Here is a 25,734-nt window from a genome sequence, read left to right on the forward strand (position 1 = left end):
CTCATCATGTCACTAATGGGCATGGTCGCCATTCATAAACCAAGGAAGACATTTTAAAATTGAAATCTGCTAAGAATCACAGCATGACCTGAACCTGTGGGTGTGTACATATTATCTTAATGTAAGATGTTTTATGAGGGTGTGGGATGCTGCAGAGACCAACGATGAAATGGCGGTCCCCTTTAATTAAGACTTAAGCAGCTTAACCCACATTCTAAAGATGCCCCATGGGTGTAACCTTCGTTGAGTAAATAATCTACTTCAGGTAAAGATCACAAGGTGTCAGTTTGGCCTTAGCTCACCTGGTGTGGTTTTAGCAGCTTGTTGTGGTTTGTGTCACCTTATCAGAGTCACAGCATGTGAGTGAGTAGGAAATATGCTATATTTTTATCTTAACATTAAGCTTATACACACATAGCTGCAGGGAATAATCATCTTTCTTTGTTTTTTAAGTGCAATATAACAAAATATAAACTTGAAACAAGATTTTCAGACATCGGTGGACGTGTCGTTAAGACAGAAAAGCAAAAAGAGTTAACTGCCAGGTAATGAGATGCAGGTGTGTAGAAGGAGGGGGAAGGCAGATGTTGGGATAAAGTGGGAAAGTTTTAAGGCCTCTGTCGGTTGGATGGAAAATGGAAATGAAGGGGAATTAGAGATGTGGCTGCTCGTAGAAAGAAGGAAGTCTAAGTAAAGGAGCTTGAAATTATATCATAAAAGAATAAACCTCAATTTTAAATGCAACTGCTAAACAGTAACAGGTGAAGACGAAATTATGCTTCATGAAACACTGAAGCCTTCCAGCAAATAGGTTGATTTCTCGAGGCTTCATGTGCTCACAAAACTTCCTTTTGAACCAAAAATGACAAAAGAAAGGTTTCTTTGTCCCTCTGTTTGGCGGCTCTGCTGCTGTGTGTTTGCTGCAGACCTGATTGGAGAGTAATCATTTTACCCAGAGAATTAGCTAATATAAATCAATTTTATATATATATATATATATATAGTAAATATAATCAATGTTGCATAAATTATTATTCAGTATAAATCAATTTCACTAAACTAATTAGCGCTAAAAATTAATTTCACCTAAATCATTTGTAAATATAAATCAATTAACTCCAGATAATTAGTTGGTATGAATCGTGTTTCTTTGCGAAATTGATTAGAATTTACTAATTATTCAGTAAACAAAAATGTTAAAAGTAATAATTACGTGTGAAAGTCTGCGAACACACACTCTCACACTCACAAGTATTCACAAACATAGACACACTTTATACGTACTGTATATTGAGGATATATGGAGATTAAATGACACATGGACACACATGAGCTATCTGCTGCCACTAGAGAGCAGCAACAGTTCATCACAGAGGAACAGAAGCAGAGTCGCAGTCTTTCACACTTCTCTGCGCTTCCTTTGGAGCAGTTACCCACCCAGTTACCCACCCAAAACCCTATAGAGACTGTGTCTGCCCCACGGCCACTTCAATTATTTAAAGTCAACAGAAGAGGAGTTATACAAAATAACTTAATAAAAGTTAAGGCAACCAATGCAACAGTGCATCAAAACAGGACAGTTAAATGTGGACTCTTAAATATTAGATCTCTGTCATCTAAGGGTGTACTTGTAAATGATTTAATATCAGATAATCATATTGATTTATTTTGTCTTACTGAAACCTGGCTGTGTCATGAAGAGTACGTTAGCCTTAATCAATCAACTCCTCCAAGTTATATTAATACTCATATTCCTGGAGGCACAGGCCGAGGAGGTGGAGTAGCAGCTATCTTTGACTCAAGCCTATTAATAAACCCTGAACCTAAATTAAATTACAACTCATTTGAAAGCCTTGTTCTTAGTCTTTCAAACCCGAGCGGGAAAGCATTAAAGTCAATTTTATTTGTTATAGTGTACCGTGCACCAGGTGCGTATTCTGAATTCCTATCTGAATTTTTTATCAAGTTTAGTCCTTAAGACAGATAAAGTTATTATTGTAGGGGATTTTAATATTCATGTGGATGTGTATAATGATAGCCTTAGTACTGCGTTTGGTTCATTACTAGATTCTATTGGCTTCTGTCAGTGTGTACATAAACCGACTCACTGTTTTAACCATACCCTCGACCTTGTTCTGGTTTATGGTATTGAAATAGAAAATGTAATTGTCTCTCAACAGAACTCTCTTTTATCGGACCATTTTCTAATAACCTTTGAATTTGTTCTACCAGAGTGTACGCCATTAGGCAAAAGTTTCTACACTAGATGTCTATCTGATAATGCTGTAGCTAAATTTAAAGAAGCGATTTCTTCAGGGTTTTATTCAGTACCATTGCTCAATATAACAGAGGACTCCTACGCTAGCTTTAGTCCGTCTCAGATTGACCATCTTGTTGATAGTGCTGCATGCTCACTGCGAATGACACTAGACTCTATAGCTCCTCTAAAAAAGAAGCTAATAAAAGAAAGGAGGTTTGCTCCATGGTATAACCCTCAAACCCGCGATTTAAAGCAAATATCGCGAAACCTTGAAAGGATATGGCGTTCCACCAATGTGGATGAAGCGCGGTTAGTCTGGCGAGACAGTCTTAAAATATATAAGAAGGCACTCCGTAATGCTAGAGCAGCCTATTATTCAGCATTAATAGAGAAAAATAAGAACAACCCTAGGGTTCTCTTCAGCACTGTAGCCAGGCTGACAGAGAGTCACAGCTCTGTTGAGCCGTGTATTCCTATAAACCTCAGTAGTAGTGACTTCATGAACTTCTTTAATGATAAGATTCTAACTATTAGAGAAAGAATTTATAATCTGCTGCCCTCAACCAGTACCGATCGATCCACAGCTGTAGAACCTGAAATATATTTAGATGGCTTTTCTCCCATCGACCTTCAACAATTGACTTTAACTATTTCTAAGTCTAAACCTTCCACCTGTCTCTTAGACCCGATTCCGACTAGGCTGCTTAAGGAAGTTTTACCTTTAATTAGCAACTCCTTATTAGAAATTATCAATCTGTCTTTACTAACGGGCCATGTACCACAGGCCTTCAAACTAGCTGTAATTAAACCTCTTCTTAAGAAACCTACTCTTGATCCAGAGGTGTTGGCTAACTATAGACCTATATCTAACCTTCCGTTCCTCTCTAAGATCCTTGAGAAAGCAGTAGCAAATCAGCTCTGTGACTTTATGCATAACAATAGTTTATTTGAGGATTTTCAGTCAGGATTTAGAGTGAATCATAGCACAGAGACGGCACTGGTGAAAATTACCAATGACCTTCTAATAGCTTCAGACAAAGGACTTGTCTCTGTACTTGTATTGCTAGACCTTAGTGCTGCATTTGATACCATTGATCACCAAATCCTATTACAGAGATTGGAGCATCTTATAGGCATTAAAGGATCCGCACTTAGCTGGTTTAAGTCATATTTATCAGACCGATCTCAGTTTGTATATGTAAACAATGAAAGCTCGATGAAAACCAGGGTTAGTCACGGAGTTCCACAGGGGTCTGTTCTTGGACCTATTTTATTTACCTTATATATGCTTCCCTTGGGGAATATTATCAGAAAACACTCAGTAAACTTTCATTGTTATGCAGATGATACCCAGTTATATCTATCAATTAAGCCAGACGAAACTAACCAGTTCTCTAAACTTCAAGCATGTCTTACGGACATAAAAACCTGGATGACCTGTAACTTCTTAATGTTAAACTCTGAAAAAACAGAAGTTATCCTACTAGGCCCAGATCACCTTCGAATTCAATTATCTAACGATATAGTTTCTCTAGATGGCATTGCTCTAGCATCCAGCACTACCGTGAAGAACCTTGGAGTTATCTTTGACCAGGATCTGTCTTTTAACTCTTATATAAAACAGATCTCAAGGACAGCCTTTTTTCATTTACGTAACATTGCGAAAATCAGGCAAATCCTGTCTCAAAGCCATGCAGAAAAACTAGTTCATGCATTTGTTACCTCTAGACTAGATTACTGTAACTCCTTATTATCAGGCTGCTCTAATTGGTCTCTTAGATCTTTACAGTTGATCCAGAATGCTGCAGCACATGTTCTAACAAAAACTAAGAAAAGAGATCATATTACTCCAGTATTAGCTTCTCTGCACTGGCTCCCTGTTAAATCAAGAATAGAATTTAAAATTATTTTACTTACCTACAAAGCTCTAACTGGCCAGGCACCGTGTTATCTTAAGGAACTTATAGTTCCATATTACCCAACTAGAAAGCTGCGCTCAATCAATGCAGGGTTACTTGTGGTTCCTAGAGTATATAAAAGTAGGATGGGAGCCAGAGCCTTCAGTTATCAGGCTCCTCTTCTGTGGAACCAGGTTCCAGTTTCAGTCCGGGGGCAGACACACTCACCACTTTCAAGAGCAGGCTTAAGACCTTCCTTTTTGATAGCGCTTATAGTTAGGGCTGGTTCAGGTTCTCCTTCGTCCAGCGCCTAGATATGCTGCTATATGCCTAGACAGCCGGGGGACTACCTAGGATACGCTGAGCTCCTCTCTCCTCTTCTCTCCCTCCATCTTTATGTATTAATCTCCTATTCGCACATTACTGATTTTGCTTCTTCCCCGGAGTTCTTGTGCTTTCTCGCCTCGCAGGTTCCCAGGAATCGGGGTTATATTTGGACTGTCATCGTGCCACCTACTGAGGCCCTGCTGACACCCACTACTACTACCACTATCATTATTAGTCACATTACTATTATTATTGCCTGTACTATTACGCTTATTGATTTGCTTGTACCCTGGAGTCTTTGTGCTTTCTCGCTTCGCAGGCTTCTATAAATCGTGGCTGTACCTGGACCGTGGACGTGCATCCTGCTACGGCCCTGCTGACACCGACTGCTACCACCATTATAATTACTAGTCACATTACTATTACTATTACCTGTACCATTAAGCATTTTAGCTTTACTTGCACCCTGAAGCCCTTTTGCTTTCTCGTTCTGCAGGTTTCCATGAATCCTTGTGGTACCTGGACCGTAGTCGTGCCTCCTGCTGTGAGCCGACTGACACCCACTGCTACTTCGATTATTATTATTAGTCACATTACTATCCCTATTTTCATAATTATAATTCTACTATAATAATTGCTACTGTTATTATAAGTAGTCTTAATATATGAATCATTTATGTCATATACATTGAATGTGTTGTATCTCTGTTATGCTGCTCATTCTGTACACATGACATCTATTGCATTCTGTCCATCCTGGGAGAAGGATCCCTCCTCTGTCGTTCTCCCAGAGGTTTCTTCCTTTTTTCTCCCTGTTAAAGGGGTTTTTAGGGGAGTTTTTCCTGTGCCGATGTGAGGGAAGGACAGAGGATGTCGCATGTGTACAGATTGTAAAGCCCTCTGAGGCAAATTTGTAATTTGTGATTCTGGGCTATACAAAATAAACTGAATTGAATTGAATTGAATAGATAATGTGAGTCACATTCCTAGAAACACTTTCATGACGGCCACATGCTCGAGCCTGGGACTCTAACTCACCTCTTATAAAACCAGACGTTTATGCTTTTATGCACCTGCTTAGTTGAAGGCAAAATATGTTTTTTGGACTGATTGTCTTTACCGTATCATAACCAATAAAAAATGATGTAATCATATATAATCTGTTTGCCATAATAAACAATGAAAAATGTGTTTTGTTTCTGCATATTTCCCATACACCACAAATCTAAAAAACATCTTTGAAAAGGATTTTTAATCAATTTGAAGCTGATCATTTTTAAATCATTCTATCTGATTTTAATAAATGGGCACCTTTTGTATTTTAATGTTTAAATTGATGCAGTTCAGACATTTATAGTGGCTTAGCTCGTTACAGAACAAATTTCAACATTAGTTTCTCTCGAAACAAAATAAAATTCTTTAGCATTAAAGTACAGCAAAGAAACAACTTTGACAGCGGCGGCTTCATAACCAATGTCCAGTAATACATTTATTTCCATATATTTATTTGCATTCAGAGCACTGCAATTCTTATCTGTGATAATCTTTTAATATTATTAAAAATATTATATAATCTTTGAATGTTCCTTCCAAAAACTTTCGGAAAGTTTGAATAATAAGAAAAACTTTGGGTTTAATGAATTAACCATACAATTTTAAGGGAAACTTTTAATTATTATTTTGCTGAAGAGTAAGAACAAGTTATTTTTTTACATTTGTAAGCAAACAGCGCATCAAACCTCTTTCTTTTTGACATTTTGCCTCTTTACAGCACAGGTCCTCCACTCTTTTAAGTAAAATACTTCAGAAACAAGTATCTGACCAACCCATGAAATCATGTTCAGGTCCATGTTTCTGCACCTGTTTGGCCTGAAGTCTCGATCGGGGAATCCTTTCTACGTCTCTTTCATATCGTGAGACCTTCCTTCACTTTAAACCAATTCTCACCTAACCCGTCCGTCCTGACAAGCCTCTTACGCACTTAATAATCATCATCATGTGACAACATGTGAAGGTATGTTTACATCTAAACCCTCCAGGTACAATCAGAGTACACAGAGAAGTATGTGAACAAAGATGTTTGCGTAAAAGCTGCTTGTCCGTGACGAGTTGTCAAAAAAGCAAAGTACATCACAAACCTTACAGGCTGTTCTCACAACTACGGAAATGAATGCGCTGTAATCGTAGGTATCCCATTAAATCTATTTGTATGTTATCAACGTAATCATGGGAGAGGAAATAGAAAGGGAATTCGTGTAAAACGAGAAGTCAACCTTGATTTATTTGTCACGTAACGCCACTTCCCTCATTATTTTGACCCAAACAACGATCTTTTCCTAAACCAAACCTTTTAGTTTTGTTGCCCAAATTTAACTAAGTATTACATAATCTTTTCCTAAAACTAACGCAAGTAGTTTTTTTGCATGACCTTAAATAACTTGTTTCCTGTGAAGACGGAAGTTTTGAAAGGCGGTTAAATCAATGAATTAATTTAACCGCCTTGTCCTGTCTCACTTGAGAACCATCACTAATACATTCCCTGAACCCTCTGCAGTTTGTCTGCAGTGAAGGCTGGTGACTCGATACAAATGGGGAGGACAGGAGGGAAACCAACCCATAGTGTCCAGTTATTTTACACTTAAATCACTTATCCTACTTTCAACTTGTCAATGAAATGTTAAAACAATGGCTTAAACCTAGGGAACATCCTCCATGCCGTTCAGCCATGGATAAATAAAGACAACTGGATTCAGATTCAAATACCCGGATCTTACGCATTAAACGTCCCATAAATACTAGCTTTTTTTTAACCCCTCCTGCAGCCTTCGGTCCACCCTTGTTATCAAGCTCATTCACGTAAATGGAGGATAGAAAATTACTCTGGATTCAGCTATTACAGCATTTAACAACTTTAAGGACCCAGATGATTTAAATAATGGATATTCAAGTGTTTGTACTGGGAAGTTCACCTAACAAAAAAATGATTCGAGTTACAGACGTCTCTTTCCCAATGTAAGTCTATGGGGAAAAGTATATTTTGGGGCCATGGCATCATATGACAGACAACCTCGTATTTCTCCATCCACATTCGCCATTTGCTTAATAGTCTTTCGAGGATTCTACAACAACTAACTGTTGCATTAGCTAACAAAAGTAGCTAGCTACTGCTTGAAAAAAAAATATCTAGACTCTCTTCAAAATGCTATTTTGTTCAAAATATATATTTATATACTATTGTATGACTCTATCGCTTTACTGCTGGTTCATTGAAGATTCAATTTTGTGTTTTACAATTAACATGTTTTGAATGATGGGACAGTATGACAATGAGATTGATTTAAACGTGCAACCTATCATGTATCTACCTTAATCACACCTTCAATCATCATTCATACATTGAGCGGGAAGAGAAATCTAGCAATAATATAAATCAACACCTTAGGGTTTTGGTTTCAAGCACTCAATGCGAAACATTCAGAACATCTTGTATTAAGAATCCTTTAAGACTTTGAATAGCTTGTTGTTGTGGAATCTCCAAACCATTAGTGTGTCAAAAACATCGCCGATGACATCACTGAATCACGCACCCGTCTGTGCAGTCAGGACAGTAATGTTGCCCTAAATAAAAGAGCCATTGTACAAAGACAACCTGGAATGTTCTGTATGTTTGAAGATAGCATTGTGATGGACGACAGAGGGTTTTAATTCTGGCATCATAAATCTCACTCAGGTATTTTTAGGTGACTCAAACAAATGAACAAAAAGGAAACTCATAGTTTAGTCCTCTTACTTAAACCCCAGTAATAGGTCGGTTGCTTAAGTTAATGCTGTGAAATGAAACAAAACTACTTGGTCGGGGTTTAGAAAAAGATTGTGAAATACTTAGTTAGGTTTAGGCAATAAAACTCCTTGGTTAGATTAGAAAAGATCATTGTTTGGGGAAAAATAAGTATATTAGTTTCACATGTAAAGTGAAGTTAAGTTAACTTACATAAGCTAACTGACGTACATGAACGGGACACAAACGTGGTCTCCCTGGTTTTGTGTGACCCATTGTTTTGGCGGAGGACAGTCAGGAGTTCACATACTTATTTAATTAGAAGTAGGTACAGCCTGCTAATGTTTAGTGTTTTCAGGTTCACAGACACATAACCCTATAGCTAATCTCTTTGAAAACCGGGTGATAGATATTTTTCTTCATGCAAACAAATCACATTAAAAGATCTAAGCCATCTAAGTATTGTCTGTGTATCAAAATCCTGATTATTCTCTTATCCCTCTTTTACATATAGCTGCTACTGTTGGCCAAGAATGTTCTTTATTTATGATGACCCTGGGCATTATACTGCTGTTAAAGGAAATTATTTAATCATTAAATATATATTTGTGACCCATTTTTACTCTGCTTTGTTATTTTTGGACCAGATCAATTGGGTGCCACTTTATTCACCAGCTAACGAAACAAGACAAAATCCTATGCATGTATTCGTTTCAGATGTCTAAAGGAAGTGTTTTTCAGAGCCCCGTGGGCCACAACAGCTCCGCCACACGACACTCACCTCAAGTTTAATGTTTCTTTATGTGTCTGCGTAGCTTCAAGTGTGATTAACAAACTCTTGAATTCACTTCTGTGTTTCAAAATATGTTTCAAAATCGGACTTAATACAACTTCATGATTGCTGCTGTGATGCTTTTAATTGTTTTTGGAAAGACTGTATGTTAGGATACAACGAGGAGCTTTAACCACTAATGAATGTGACTAATTAGCATGGTAAAAACCACAAACATGTTTTTGAGTCATTTGTAAATGGAAAACTTGGCGCCAAACATGGTTGCAATGGTGATAAAGGTCACTTGCTATTTTTTGTGTTTCCTGTTAGCCACAAAGAAATATTGTTTTCTGCGTTCAAACAAACATCTTGATTTGTACTTTGCAGGATGACAATGACATTGTGTTTCAAGTTTTTAATTTACAGTGTCACAGCCTTTCAGTCTGGTTTCCTTTTACCCTGTTCGGCTGTTCACCTGCAGCTACACAAATATTTTGGGTGTTCCCACTTAATGATACACTGAACGTGCTTGTGCTTCATCTGTCACGTTAATGACACATGACACCTTGATGATGATTGAAATAGCAGGTTCAGTAGATTGTTACTTAAATAAGAATTCTCCGGAGAAGTGCTCACATTAGTCAGAAACATGGATGAAGACAGAGGCATACCCAAGTGAGTTGAGACTTTCTTACTTTAAATCTGAGTATACATTGTGCAATATTTCAATTAATTAAATTCATTTAACATTTTACTTCTTCAAGCTGAACTATTTTTTTTTAAGTCCAAACATTGATTGAGTCTAAATTTGGATAAATGAATCTGAAAAAAAAATTGCAACAAATTTTGTGAAACACATTTTGCAAGAAAATATTTCTTGAAAGAATAACTTTAATTATCTTGATTGATACTTCAGTTTTTTTTCTTTTAAAGTGTGAAAATCAATTAAAATTAGTTTGTGAAATGAAAATGTAAACTTTTTAGGTGAATAATTTCTATCTTTTCCACATTTTGATTTTGATTCAACCATTAAGGTCATTTTTTACCATTTAGTTTGTGGTTTGTGGTACTAATAATACCAATCAAGGGCGTAGGTTTGCATATGGATGAAATAGGACCAATATTTTGTAGAGGAATAATTGTCCCTAATATTTAAGCAAACTCATTCGCATTATCCTTGGAGTGAACAAGGACAGACAAAAAGAGTGGAGCATAGGAACAGTATCGCTTGTTGACCTGGGCTAGAAATATGCTTTTGGTGTGAACAGCACGGTTTGAAATGCTGGTTTGAATGTTTATGATAAAGTGGATCTTAATATTTGGTCTTGAGATTTACACTGATCTGAAGGGTTTTCTGTTTCAGGGTTTTATAGGGCAGGTAGATTTTTTTTCTTGAAATATTATGACTTTATGTTGATTATTTATTCTCTAAAATATTAATACTTTTCTATTCTCAAATTAATAAAACTTTACTCTCAACTTAGCAGAGAACACAGATATGTTGGAAATGTTGTGAATATGCAAAAAGTTTTTAACATATAATTTACGTGATTAGGGGCCACATGCACATTTAAAGAAGTTAAGGACCCAAAAGAGGGAAGAGTAAATCATAGAATGAAAAAAGGCTGATCTCCAGGAAAATAAACATTTGAAAGCACTACAGAATCCCTGAGAACATTTATGGCGCTTGAATTTTGTGTTTTCTTTTTGATCAATATAGACATTTCCACTATCAACTGATGCAGAAAAAGTCAGCAAAATGCAGTAAATCAAGTGTTTCTACGCTCCCTTAACATGCAATACCCCACCAACGTTAAAACCAAACTTACGCTCTAATTATCCTCTTTGACACTGATTGTGAGGAAATTATAAGGTCATTTTGAAACTCGGTTTTGTTGGGTCAGATTACATTCGATTGGCTCGTGTTATTGTGATACATTTGTACTTCCCTGAGTATGTTTTCTGACTGATATATTTACCTGAATTGTTAATACTGACATGAACATTCGTGTTTGAACTTTATGTAGCAATGCAGTTTTAGTTATCCAGGTCCAAAGATAATTTTTATCTGAATCTCTCTCTGTAAATTCATAAATATATATGAGATAGATAAAGAAATACATTTGTAGAATAAGACAACTTATACATGCAATTATCATTTGTAGTGTAGAATTGTGTACACACTTTTTTCTTCATTTTCTACCTTCTTATTTACTTTATTAATTCAATTAACGTATGTTTTTATTTCTCGCTGAGGAGATTTATTTCTGCGTAACTTTCCTTCACGCTGCCGATAAACATATCGAAATCAAATCAAACCAAAACCTGCTTCTTACGCTGCTACTAACTTACCCAACGAGTTATCTTCCAACAAACATGCAGAACAAAGCAATTCCTGCCAATCTTATTTTCTATGTAGAGTTACCTCAGAGTTTGACATTGTGTTTGTTTAGGCATCCGTGGGATACCTGCCGAGAGGTCCCCGCCATCGAAGATGAACGGACGCCATGGAAAATGCTCAAACTGCTGAAGACCATCACTCTCTGTGTGGTAGCTGTGTTTGTGTTTGGGTTGGCCCTGTGCAGCAAGGTTTGTTCTATATAACACATTTTTACTGACAAATATCAAGTTGCATTTGGGATGATTATCTGAATCAAATCTAGGTTTTGCCAGGACTATCTATACTCAACTTACAACCCAGCATTATTACAGTCATACGTTTAGTTTGATGGAATATTTGTTTAAAACTCCCAAGATTTATCTGCTGAGCTGAAATGAAATCACTAATATCTTTCCGTCTTGCCTCGACTTTCTTCTCTGTTCCAGGCGACGTTTCTCCTCCTCATCACTTTGTCCAACGAAGGCACCAAGACCCTCCCGGCTGAGCAGAAACCTGTCGCTCTGCTGTGCATCGGCTGCGCTCTAATCACTTCCAGTGTACTTCTCTTACAAAAGAGCCTCTGGAAGGCGTGTTACAAATCATCAAAGATGCCGGACAAAATAACTGTAGCTATGGTGAGAAACACTTCTCAAGTGCCCCTCCTCTTTGACCAAACTTTTATTGTATTTTTACGACACAGGTTACATATGTCAGATAAAATTTCCTTATCCGAATTTCCCCTCTGATGTTCTGCACAGTAACAATTTATTTTAATGTATTTTGGCCTTGTCAGACACAAAAATCTGTCTTTACATGTTTTACTTCTTTTTCTTTTTCAGGTTCTGTTCTTTGAGTTCCTGGTGGCTATGGGTGCAGCCATTCTCACCATCGTTGCAATGCCACACCTGGACATTGTGACCAACGTGACGATACTGAACGGTGTAGCCGTCCTCTCTGCGCTCCTTCAGGCGATCACTCAGTGCACCGCCAAAGAAAGGAACCGCTTCCTGGTGCCATCCATCTTCGCCTTCCTCCTGATTTTGCTCGGTTACGTCCTGTTCCTCTTCCTGTACATCACGAAGGATCCCACTGATACCAAGATGATCATTTGGGTGGGTCTGGCTGTTGGTGGGTCCATTCTGGTGTCCTTCAACTGGTGGGAGAACTACTTGAGACTGATCAGTGAGAACAACAGCTCCGTCTTCCTCAAAGCGTTGTGTAAAGATGTGAAAAAGTGCCAGAACATGCTGCACATCCTCTCCAGCCTGCTCAGGATCGCAGTGACCGCCGGTGTGCTCGGAGCCTACGTCCCTCTGGCCAAAATGGACTGGTACATCTTGACCTCCATCCCGAGCCGTGAGACAAAAATGATAGCCATCATCATCGGCGTTCAGCTGATCTCCTCCGCACTCTGCCACTGGTTTTCTTTGGTGGCCTGTAAGATGCACGCCCTGCGACGATGCTTCATCCTGCCTTTGCATCTGGCCTCTCTAGCCGTAATGGTTCTCTTCATTGTCCCTGTGATCGTTTACTATGAAGACTACAGAATAAGCCTGAATGGGACTGCAAGCAGCAACTTCACAGGCTACTGCAATGAAGTTGTCGACGGCAGAAACCAAAGCCTGAATGGCAGCGTGTTCCCACAACTGGTGTTGGATGTTACACACACTCTGTGTTTCCTGGACATGTCCAAGATATTCGACATTGGCATGCTGACAGGTAATAGGAAAAGATTGTTGTTTGGGTTAACTATAACTATATCTATGGCAGTGTCGTAACTGAAGTTCAGAAGTAAAGTGATTCCTTTTTTCAATGTCAACTTTGGGTCGATATTTCCGTCGATATCTTCCGTCGTCTGGCTGAAAGACAGGTTTTTGTTTGACATATCAATCTTCCCTCAAAGGGATTACATACGAATTGATTTTGTAGGATATCTACGAATTACAGCACATCAATTTATTTGGTATAGAGCTACGAACGCTGTATTAGAACAACCTGCCGTTAATATTCAATTCAATTTCAATTCAATTCAATTCAATTCAATTCAATTCAATTCAATTCAATTCAATTCAATTCAATTCAATTCAATTCAATTCAATTCAATTCAATTCAGTTTATTTTGTATAGCCCAGAATCCTGGTTTTCATCGAGCTTTCATTGTTTACATATACAAACTGAGATCGGTCTGATAAATACGACTTAAACCAGCTAAGTGCGGTTCCTTTAATGCCTATAAGATGCTCCAATCTCTGTAATAGGATTTGGTGATCAATGGTATCAAATGCAGCACTAAGGTCTAGCAATACAAGTACAGAGACAAGTCCTTTGTCTGAAGCTATTAGAAGGTCATTGGTCATTTTCACCAGTGCCGTCTCTGTGCTATGATTCACTCTAAATCCTGACTGAAAATCCTCAAATAAACTATTGATCACACATGATCCACATGAATATTAAAATCCCATACAATAATAACTTTATCTGTTTTGAGGACTAAACTTGATAAAAACTCTGAGCCTTTTGGGTGGGTAACTGGGTGGGTAACTGCTCCAAAGGAAGCGCAGAGTGTGAAAGACTGCGACTCTGCTTCTGCTTCCTGGTCTGAACTCTGGGTCATGGATTAGGTCCACTAATGAACCGGGTCAGATTTCTAGAGATGAGATCCGCTCCATCCAAAGTAGGATGAATGTCGTCTCTCCTAATCAGACCAGGTTTTCCCCAGAAAGTATCCCAATTGTCTACGAAGCCCACATTGTTTGCAGGACACCACCTCGACAGCCAGCGGTGGAATGATGACATGCGGCTATACATCTCATCATTGACCAGATTAGGGAGAGGGCCAGAGAACACTACGGAGTCCGACATTGTCTTTGCGTATGAACACACCGATTCCACGTTCAATTTAGTGACCTCCGAGCGACGTAATCGGGTGTACATTATTTTGGTTGTCACCTTTATCTTTCGGTAATATTAGAGATATAAAAAGAAAACTAGATGACAGAACTATATTGTGTCAAAAAACTAATTTCACAGATTAATGGTGATGCATTACAGTTAGAGGATTAATGGGTGGATTTTTTAAAAAGCCTTTCATTCATCTTTCCTTAGGCTCAGCAGTGTCCTGGTGGCTCGGCCTTGTGTTGGCCACTCTCCACCTCTGGTTCCTCAGCCTGTACCGCATCCAGAGGACTCAGGACCTGTTCGTCAGGAGACTCTATGAGGGAGGGTTTTTAGAGCAGTCACTGCTTCTAAACACACGCTTTGACGTCCAGACGACTCAAAAGCGAAAGCAGTAAGTGTGTGTGTGTGTGTGTGTGTGTGTGTTTGGAATATCAGGAATACCCTACAAAGTGAGGTTCGTGGGGGTTTGTTTTGAGTTTGGACTGTTTACAATAGTTTAGGAAGGATTCATTATGCTTTGTAGTTGTGGTTTAAGACTGGGATTATTTGGGGGTAAGGTTGACTGGAATAAAATAATTCCTGTTTATGTGGAAAAATACCATTTAACAGTAGCACAAGCAGGAAGTTGTTTAATTAACTACTCAACCTCTTTTTGTGGATAAAGGTTAAGTTGTTTCATTCATTGTTTCCAAGCAGTTCTCTCTGCCATGACACAAAATAATGTGCAAAAAACTCCCAATTTTAGGAATTTCTAACTGTTACTGGTCCTTCTTAGCTTTAAAAAAGCTAAAATTATCTATTTTATGGTCATTATTTAAAATCTACTATAATCACTCATTTTAACTTGCACACTGAATGCACACCTTTTGACAACCACTCATTTCATATAAATAGCCATGGCCTTTAGACAAAGGCTGCAAAACAAAAGCAGCTCCGGAATTACAGTTTATCCGAAAGGTTAAAGGCCTCCTGCCAACAAATACAACAATGGCTGTGGTGAAAACCTGTTATCCACATGTATATCATTAGTATGAATCAGCAAACATTTAAAAGCTGACAGATGTGTCAGACAATCCTTGACGTAAGTATTCTGGTTTCATTTCATTAAAACAAGTTCAGATAAGTGTAAACACCGCGGACGCCGTGTTTGTGCAACTCATTTGCATTGAAATACATTCTTTTCAAACTCATGAATGCTTGCACAAGATTAGTGAAAGTTGCACGGCAAAAAGGCAACCATTTTTTTTCATAACAAAGGATTTTTTTCTAAGCTTTCACACGACGACTAAAGGCAGTTGAGTTGCACCTATATTTATAAAACAACAACACAGAGGTCTGGAGTACAAACAAAGACTGCAAACTTTACACCTATCAACCTTGACAAATGTAGCGCAGACATGACCAGTTCCTTCAGTTCTTACCTTTCTCTATAAAAGCACCAGACATGTAATATTTGCAGGCGAGTATTTCACATTTGGTGTGTAAAGGTCCTAAAGGTTTTGGATGTGCTTAAAACCCATTTGTCAATAATGCAAATCTTGTCTTTTTCAGATTCAAACCATTAGACACAGTGAAAGTGTTCCTTTGTGCGACCATGTGGCATGAAACCTACGACGAGATGATGAATATAATCATTTCGATATTTCGGTAAGTTTCACGTGGTTAACCATCAGATACAGAAACAAGCTGTGACTAACCTGTTCCTGGCCTTTTCCCCCTACTTCCTTATTTACAGTTTTAGCTAGGCAAGGGTTTCCATCTGAACCGTCCAATAGATAGTACTAGAAGAATTAGAAGAATTTAAACTGCCCTTGGTCTTTTGCTTCATTATTATTCGCATGTTTTGATCACTGTAGTCATCTCTATGTACATTTGGTTTTGTACGTAAGGGCACTCAAGGGTGTTTATTGTATTTGGAGTTTAAAACTTGATATAGGTAGAAAAGTATGGCTGCTTGATTATTCATGGAAAACAACTTTTATGTACTAGCCATCACATAACAACCTCCAATTTTATCGGGGTAGAATTCCCTTTTAATTTGCTCAGCCTCCCTTTAACAACAGCAGCTTAACAGTAGCTTTATGTGATTCTTGTGACTTCACAGACTGGACAAGTACAGGCCGAAGGTGGAAGAAAAAAACACTGACGTTGTCTTTGAAACCCATATCTACTTTGACGACGCCTTCAATGATGTTCCCGGCAGTCAGGGGCGCCACGTCAACGAATATGCAGAGATGCTTGTGATTATTCTCAGAGAAGTTTACGGGTAAAAACTGTGAAACTCAAGTTTTATTTATAGAAAGAATAAAGGAAGTCCACAGTTCGACTGCCAAGTGGTCTCAGAGATTATCACTTGAAATGAAGCTGACATATCTTTCATCTTCTGTCATCAGTGTCTTCCTAAACATGGATAGAGGCCTCTTCATAAAGCAGGAGCAGATCCCTGATCAGAAGATCGTGACAACGCCGTACGGAGGGCGTCTGGTGCTCACCATGCCTCATGGAAACAGTTTAGTTGTTCACTTCAAGGACAAGACACTCATCCGCCACAAGAAAAGATGGTCCCAGGTGATGAAAAATTATGCAACAGAGATTGATTATTAGCCAGTTTGAAACATTTCATTGCCTTTCATTTAATGCCAGTGACATTTAGTAGTATATAATGTCATTTTTAGGAGATGGTTGCTCTGTCGGAGTGTGTTTGCTGAATAGTATGTGATACTTTACAGGTCATGTACTTGTACTATCTCCTTGGCTGGAAATTATCTACCAAGTATTTCAAAAGGTGGGGGAAAGGAGATGACGAGGTTGAGCTGAAAAGCGATTTTGAGGTAAGACGAGAGAAAACACGTGCATGCGCACTCACACCAACAACTATAACCAGTGCATCCATTACAATATTTGTATATGAAAATAAGCTAGATGTGAAACAGAGCAAACTGTGTCTGTTGCTCCAGAGAGAGAAGCACAACACCTACATCCTGGCTTTAGATGGGGACACAGACTTCCAGCCGGCCGCTGTGATGCTGCTCATCGATCGTCTGAAGCTGTATCCACTCGTCGGGGCGGCGTGTGGCAGGATTCACCCCACCGGATCAGGTTGGTCATATATGATAAAAGGTCGGGGACAGGAGGAGGACTTGACCCAATGGGATAAATTTGATGATCATCAATAAAGTCAATGCAGATCTCTACAGGCCAGTCAGCAGACATTTAGCAATATTGACAACAGACGACCTAAAAATTATTTAAAAAAAATATTAAGATAGGTCGTTTAGTTGACGTTAAGCTTTTTCAGATTGAAAGTCAGAAGCATGGATGGATGGATGGATGGATGGTGGATTGATGGTGGATGGATGATGGGTGGATTAATGGATAGATAGATGGGTGATGATGGATGGATGGATTAATGGATAGATGGATGGTGTATGGATGGTGGATGGTGGATGGATCTATGGATGAAACGATTGATGGATTGGTTAAAAAGAGGACCTATTGTTTATTTTACAGTGTGCAGTAACCTATTTATTACAATGCATTTCTATAGAAAGTCAAAAACTGCACACTGCAATGTATGTCATTTAAAATAAAATGATTTAGTGTGCACTTCGTACTTATGTGTATTATGTTGTAACAGTTGTGTATTTCCCTGGCAGGTCCCGTAGTGTGGTACCAGAAGTTTGAATATGCAGTCGGTCACTGGCTGCACAAGACAGCAGAGCACGTGTTCGGCTGCGTGCTCTGCAGCCCCGGCTGCTTCAGTCTGTTCAGAGGAGCGGCGCTGATGGACGACAACGTGATGAAGAGATACTCCACCAAGTCCTCAAAGGCGCGACACCACATCCAGTACGACCAAGGTAAATTAAATATCATAGGAGCACTCAGCTGATCTATTTCTAGAGCCGACGGTGGATATAACCAAAACCAGAGCTAGTTTATCGGATGAAAAGTTAATGGTGTGGCATTAGATTTGACACATTCTCTAACTGTCTCTGCAGGAGAGGACCGCTGGTTGTGTACTCTGCTGTTGAAGCAGGGATGGAGAGTGGAGTACAACGCGGCCTCCGATGCCTACACCAACGCCCCGGAGGACTTCAAAGAGTTTTACAACCAGGTGATTACAGGAGCCCCTCTGACGCTGTCATGCCCTCGATGTCTGATTCCCATGAACACGGCATGCTAAATGGTGCCTTTAACACCTTTAGATATTCAAAGAAAATTGCTCGGGCAGTGCGATGACGCACAGTAGTATTAAAACAGTGAAGGAAAAAACAGGAAGGGTGGGAATGTAGGCAGATGGGTAAAACAAACAAGGGACTTTCAATCAGGAGACCAGTGTTCATGTCCGATAGTGTTGTTGAGTTATTTTAAAGGTACATTGTTGATGTTAGTGTCATCTTTTCTGTACTTAACCACTAACCCAACTTGGTGTTTTTTGTTGCCTAAACCAAAGCGAGTGTTTTTGTTTGAATTCCCAACGTTAACTCCGTGTTTACTGCAACCGTAGTGCAGCGTCGTAGTTTGACAAGCCGGGCTATCCAGTGTTTTGGCGCCAAGGATCCTGACCTAGTGTTAGTATGTGATGATGTGGAATAAGGACGTGTTGGGTAAACAGTGATCCGTACGGGTTGCCTACATGTGAATGTGAATTAAAATGTGGTTTACCACTCTTTGAATAAGATCCTCAAGAGAAAACTGATCAGCACGTGTTGGTTGAATGTGAACAATGTTATATAATCCTACCTGTAACACTCATGGAACAGGAACTTCCAGAGAACATCGGTCAGCTTAAATGTCAAAGATGCTATTAAAATGTTGTGCAATACTCTTTGGAGTAAATCCAAGAGCATTACCCGCTGGTTTATGAAAATACCTTGTTGTGGACAATCATAATCAACAGGTAGAGAATTACCAGGTAATAATGTTCAGTACAATTATCTTTATCTTAATTATCTCTAACACAATCTTAATCTGATGATTATGTGATTACAAAATAAAATGTTGGTTGGTTGATCTTAAATTGATTTCATGTAAAAATATGATATATTTATACATATGTATATATATATATATATATATATATATATATATATTTCATAAATATGGTTTTGTTATTGTGCAAAGAGCAAGGTTAGTTCAGAAACTCATTACAATGGCGTACGTCTCCATAATGGGAAAGTTTACTGGCTTTAGTGTTCTTTTACTCAACCAGAAACAATCTTGTTCTTTAACTGAAACTACAGCAAGCTGCAGATATAAAATAACGGCCACTATGTCCAACAGTTTGCCGAATAATTCATGTTAATGTTTCTTTTGCAATTGTCAGCGTCGTCGATGGGGACCGTCCACCATGGCCAACGTAGTGGACTTGCTGGGCTCTGCCACCCTGATCTCCCAGAGGAACCCGTCCATATCCAAACTATACATGCTCTACCAGCTCATCAGCTTGGCCGCGTCCATTCTGGCACCTTCCACCGTCATCCTTATGATTGCAGGTTCGCTTTTTGGGTTATTTTAAGGCCAATAAAAAGGATTAGCAGGACCACAATAAGTTAAAGCTTTAATTATTGTGTGAAATGTGAGAATGGGAGCTTAATTGTCAATCATGCAATTATTTATTTGATGCAATGTATATTATGCTATTTAAAGTATTTCTTTAAAATGCAAATGCACCTACATCTGAATAGATACTTCCAATTAATGAAGTGAAATCCCATAATTCATTGCTTTTATCTCTGATGGAAGATAAATGGTAATGAACAAGATGTGGTTTAGGTGAGAAGGTCACGTTACTCACTTATTTATTTATAATGTTGTTGTTAACCCAGTTCTTTTGTTTGCTTCCTGTCAATCATTCAGGTAGTTTGACTGTGCTGCTTGATATTCACCCGAGCGTTGCTCTGGTCCTGGCTGTGATACCTCCTGCTATCTTCCTCGGCATCAGCTTCAAGATCAAGGCAGACACTCAGATCGTTATTGCAGCAATCATGAGCATCATGTACGCCTTCCTCATGATGATAGCAGCTATTATCATAATAGGTACACAAACACGACACAACGAAGGCTGTTCATACTGGAGTGTGTCTGGCTTCTAAGTCTCATCTTCAATCTGTTCCTCCCCCATCAGGCAACATGGTGAAGGACGAAACCATCCTGACTCCGAGCAGCATCTTCCTCATCTCCCTTGCCGGCTTTTACCTCATCACTGCAATCTTGCATCCTCAGGAGATTGGCCTGGTGGTCTTCGGCTTAATTTACCTCATCTCCATCCCCAGCGCCTACATGCTGTTAGCGATTTACTCCATGGTCAACATGAACAACGTGTCCTGGGGCACCAGGGAGACGGCGCCAGCTGCAGGAGCTGCCAAACAGGAAGCAGCTGCCCCACAGACCAACGCCCAGAAAGGTAGATCGAAGTTGAAACTTGAAAAATACTATGTACTATGCATGCATGCATTTTGAGGGCGATAAAACCCCAAGATAGTATAGCCAGTAATACACATTTTAAATGTTCAGCCATACTGGACCGATTGAGTAATCCAGCAACTTTAAACTTTATTTTTTATACACCGGTATATTGCCATTATCAGGTTCACTCACTGACATTTTTGTGAAAAAATCAAAATAGATTTTACGATTCTTATAAACAGCTTTCATTTTTGGGGTTAGATTGTTAAGAGTCCCAAAAAAAACAAATATGGCCATTGCAATTTTGAAATGACATTTCACTGTTAGTAGTAAAGGCCATTTTACCCAAAAATATTTTTTGACAAACAAACAAAAACCCTTTTTATTTCGTCATTTAAACTACTTTGATGCGTTTAATCAGTAACGCAATGCTGCTCCATTGTATGTTTGAGTTGAGCTGAAACTGATGGTTATTCTTGCAGCCAAAAGCACCATCACTCGGTTCTTCTCACGGGCCAAATGCTGTAGAAGACTCTGTCGGACAGGCAGTACAGAAGAGCTCATCGTCAGCCAGGACATCCAGACGATGGAGGCAACAGAGTCTGAACCTCAACCCCAGAACAGCATTGTGGAGGACGCGAGCTTGCCTGAAGAGGAACCAAGGTACGATCTGTTATAGAATATTGATTGGAGGGTCGAATGGTCATTTTTTTGTCTTTTTTTATTCGCACAATTGAAATATATTGTCTGGTAAAAGACAAAAATGTTATACAGCATCGATGGATATGTGCAGGAATTTACTTTATATAAAGACTGTTTTAAAACATTTTTAGGTACTATACTGTGAAGAAACATGAAAATAATAATAAGCCATTTATGAGGTAAAAATAACCCAGCATTCTAGTCAATACTTGGGTTAAATGATCAAACCATCTTGCTGGGTAATTTGAAGTGTAAAATATGTTTTTTAGTATCAACATCAATTGTATTGTTGGCTGACGTATTTCTTTCCTAAACCCTTTTTCTGTAATTTATTGAGTTTTCCATCATACATTTTTTGTACCGTTTCTTTTTTCTAATTGTTATTTCTTTTTTAGTTCAAGGCGAGAGTCTGCTTTCACCTGCCCTAACCAGAGTAAGTCCAAATATGGGTGAATTTAGCATAACTTTGTGACTCAAACATTTATGTTGTGTAATATTTTTCTAACTATTGCTCTTTTCTTCAGGTTGGGTCTCACAACTGCAGAGTTTGTCTGATGGCATGCGTCTGAGGGAGCACACACTTGATGTGGTGCGTATTTCAATTTTTTGTGTCTTTAATGTCGTTGCTGAAGATTATGTGTTATGGCGTCTTTGATCATGATTGTTTGATCATGAATTGTCATAACTCAAAAATGGTCATCACTCAACAGACATATTAGATATCAGGCCAAATGTAATGTTTTTTTTATCTAATGATGTTTAATTCATCACTGCAAACAGGCCAAACACATATTTTTATATAATAATTATGTCAAATGAAAATAATATATTTTTAGGTTTATTTTTTTAACCAAAAGGTGAAACATCATGTTAACATTTGTGCAATTATTGTCATTATTTGATGTGTTGTAGTATGCAAGATAATCCATCAAACTGCCTCATACTTGGGGATTTTGCCATTTACCTATGCTCCAATATGCTGGACACACATACATGTTACGCTGTTTGCATTTAGCTTAGTTTACCAAGTTATTTATAGCCAAATCATGATGTTTTTCATAGACCTAATGAAATAGTTTAACTGCGTAAACCTAAGCAAGTATTTTTGTTTGAATTAAACACCATTAACCACGTGTTTACTGCGATTGTACGCCGGGCTACCCAATGCGAAAGAAAGCGTCGCCAATTGGGTCTGTATCAGTATATGACACGTTGGGATGAGAACGTGTTGCAATAATAAATTCCAACCCTACTCTGACTCTTACAGCATTTAAAACCCATGATGTAAAACACTGAAATTTCTTTGCAGGATGAGGAGCAGTTCTTCAGAGAGCTTACGGCCAGATACCTGGAGCCTCTTCCCGAGAACAAAAAGAAGCAGAAAAATATGACTGAGAAACTCAAGGACTTGAGAAACAAGGTAACTATGTGTTCGATTGGTGAAATAAATCACATAATGATAAATATATAAAAATACTGATCCTTATTTTCTTTGTTTTTTCCAGATTACCTTCGTCTACTTCATTTGCAATGCCTTCTGGCTCATAGTGACCTTCACTCTCCAGTTCTTAGAATCGACCATCTTCATCAAGGTGCCAAAGATCGACTTTGACCTGGAATTCACCGGAGAGTACATCTACATCGACCCTGTGGGCTTCATGTTCATCCTGTCCTTTGTCATGCTGGTGTTGATCCAATTCATTGGCATGCTGTACCACAGGTAACGAATCATCTGCTGCTCAAATCATAGGAGAAACTTTTTTCTTTTGACCCTGTTTGAGCTTCATGGTGTAGAACGATCCTCTTACACTCGCTAACTTTCTTGTTCTGTTGTTTTCTTTTCAGAATATACACCCTGATCCACTATGTGGCCTTCCTGGATACAGAGCCCATGGCTGTAAAACAAAAACAAAAACTGCAACAGTCACTTAAAAAGGTATAAATATACGACTGATATATTATTACTACTTCAGTACTATTTATACTACTTTTACAGCTACTAGTGTTGCTAGGGGTGTCTTAACTCTGGTATGAGGACTTGTTATGATAAACTAAAGTAATAAATTCATGACGAACAATTTCACCACATTTCTCAAAATGTTGCTTAGTTTATTCCAACAAGTTTTCATTCCCAACTCGTCCAATAGTTTTTTGACGTGTCAGGGCCACAAAATAAACTTCTGTGTTTGAAGGGAAACAGTTTTAAAACCTAAACGTAAACATGGGTTTACTTATTGAACAAAACTACTTGGTTTAGCTCAGGATGGTTGAGGTAAAAATTTGTATTTTTCTTACGTAGAATAACTATGTTTGTTACGTAACTAGCGTTAGTTACATATGGAAGTTACGGAAAATAAGTCAACATTGACATGGTTTGACACGGGACACGAACAATGACCTCTTGGGTCTAAGTCCTGTTTTGTTAAACCCATTACTACTGCTGGTAATATTGATAACTTTAAACCTATAAGTAAAATTAGGTATACCAGCTGTCAGATAGTGGTGACATTGTAATTCGGTCATAGTGTTCATGTTCTGAACACACAGTACAACCTCTCCTCTATTTTATCCTTAGTGACATACTTGTTGTTGTATGGCAAATTTTTACGAGGCTTGGGTTTTTATGAGCACAACGAGAGGGAGCACAGCTACTCACGAAGGGTCAATTAATGTGTCAGCTACAGAATAGAGGGTAGACAAAAATTCAAGGTGACAGCGTCATACCGAAACATTATACTGTATATCTCAAACCCAACCCTTCCAATACCAATATACCTGTTTTTCTGGAAAGATTCTTGTTCTAGGTGTGGTAGAATCGCTTCTTACTCATTATCTGAATTCCTTGCAGATCAACGATGAAGAAAGCATTGACCTCGACGACTTTTCAAGTGGGACTATGGTGTGATCGACGGAAAAATGAAACACGACAACGACATTGTTTTTTAATACTTTGAAACAAACAAGTACTGTATCAATGTTATTCATATTGTCTTAGGCCAGTTTATGATGTTCATAAATTATTTTTTTAACGACACAGGATTTTCCCTTAGACACTGAAACTGTAAAACAAGCACAACACAACACCAGTTTGTGTGTGCTTAATGTGATTGTGTTGGTGTGTTTGTGTGTGTGTGTGAATGACATCGACAGCGACTGTGAGAACAATAGCAGCAAATCAAATGACAGCTGAGGAGCTCATTATTTTTCGTTTTTTAATTCAGTTTTGAATATTAAAAGCAGCTAAAATGTGGATGAATGAAAACAGAAAGTGGTTTGTTATAAACATTGAGCGAACATTAAGTGAAAAACTGAAACTGAAAACAATGAGCCTCTTTTGTAAAACAGGTCATTTTTCTTTTGCATTGAAACTTCAACACAATATGAAGATAAAACTAGAGGTTTATGAAGGTCAACGTGAATATGAGGAGAAGAACCTGACAGCATTTTTTATTATGAATCCGTCTTTGTGCATATTTTAATTGTAATCAATTTCATCCTGATTTTTTGAAAATTTTTATTATGGGTATGTAACAAGGGTGCCTTAAAAAAAACTGTTTCAAGAAGGAAAACTGTGCTGGCCAGTTAGAAGAAAAGCAAACAAATGTTTCAACTCTTTTTTGATTAAAATATATATATATAAAACTATCGTTAAAGCACTTCATGATGAACTTCTCAGGTCTAATATTGTCTTTAGATTATGTATTTTAAAGTTCAACATGCAATATAGCCATATTTACATAGCTCAGACAAATATATATGGTGTATAATCTAATAAAACAGTGACAGTTTTTTTGTTGTTGAAATCTTTAATTTGGTGAATAATATTGGGAATGGCACTTTCTATTGTATGGTGCTACATTTTACCTCCAATACACTGTTTCATATCGAACCGAGTTTGCATTGTTGCTGTGATACTTGATTGCTTATTTGCATGTATTCTGTCTGATGACTCATATATTCATGTGGGGTTGAAAAAATATCTCAAACATTACATTGTCGAATGAAACTCCGGTTGGGAACCCAAGAACATCTGCTACACACCATATTAATGATTAAATCAACTAATGTTAACGTAATTTATTCCCAACAAGTCCACTCGTAATTCCCCAGATCCACTTTGATTGAACCAATCAGACAGCATCCAATCAAGTTGCAGGAGAGAACCATATCCACATTTACTTTTTTGCGACTTTTCAAAACTTTACCTAAAATTTTCTTGACAAACAAAATGGAAACACATCTATATAGTCGGCTTCTCCTCTAAAGTTTCTAATTGTAGGAGCATTCAGTTGATTTATTCAACCCAAGATG

At 38.2% G+C, this 25,734-nt stretch overlaps 1 protein-coding gene across 1 annotated transcript; it reads left to right on the forward strand.

Annotated features, from left to right (window-relative positions):
- The first annotated feature begins 9,684 nt into the window (after nucleotides 1–9,684).
- Nucleotides 9,685–24,328, forward strand: LOC129097706 (chitin synthase chs-1-like). The gene is made up of 22 exons (XM_054606611.1): nucleotides 9,685–9,710; nucleotides 11,489–11,624; nucleotides 11,862–12,050; nucleotides 12,255–13,134; nucleotides 14,521–14,704; nucleotides 15,865–15,960; nucleotides 16,418–16,579; nucleotides 16,707–16,881; nucleotides 17,043–17,098; nucleotides 17,273–17,412; nucleotides 17,970–18,170; nucleotides 18,312–18,427; nucleotides 19,640–19,808; nucleotides 20,173–20,352; nucleotides 20,441–20,719; nucleotides 21,204–21,384; nucleotides 21,819–21,856; nucleotides 21,948–22,012; nucleotides 22,733–22,843; nucleotides 22,929–23,143; nucleotides 23,269–23,320; nucleotides 24,272–24,328. The coding sequence occupies exons 1-22, from the start codon at nucleotides 9,685–9,687 to the stop codon at nucleotides 24,326–24,328; spliced, it is 3,708 nt and encodes a 1,235-aa protein (XP_054462586.1).
- Nucleotides 24,329–25,734: the final 1,406 nt, after the last annotated feature.

The sequence above is a fragment of the Anoplopoma fimbria genome, chromosome 10 (assembly GCF_027596085.1).
Source record: "Anoplopoma fimbria isolate UVic2021 breed Golden Eagle Sablefish chromosome 10, Afim_UVic_2022, whole genome shotgun sequence".
Classification (NCBI taxonomy): domain Eukaryota; kingdom Metazoa; phylum Chordata; class Actinopteri; order Perciformes; family Anoplopomatidae; genus Anoplopoma; species Anoplopoma fimbria.

What these genes read in the sequence shown, in the direction of transcription:
- LOC129097706 (XM_054606611.1), top strand. Translation starts at nt 9,685, where the DNA reads ATGGATGAAGACAGAGGCATACCCAA. An exon ending in ATTCTCAGAGAAGTTTACGG is followed by an intron (nt 16,580 to 16,706) that starts GTAAAAACTGTG and finishes TTCTGTCATCAG; the next exon opens with TGTCTTCCTAAACATGGATA. An exon ending in TGGATACAGAGCCCATGGCT is followed by an intron (nt 23,321 to 24,271) that starts GTAAAACAAAAA and finishes AATTCCTTGCAG; the next exon opens with ATCAACGATGAAGAAAGCAT.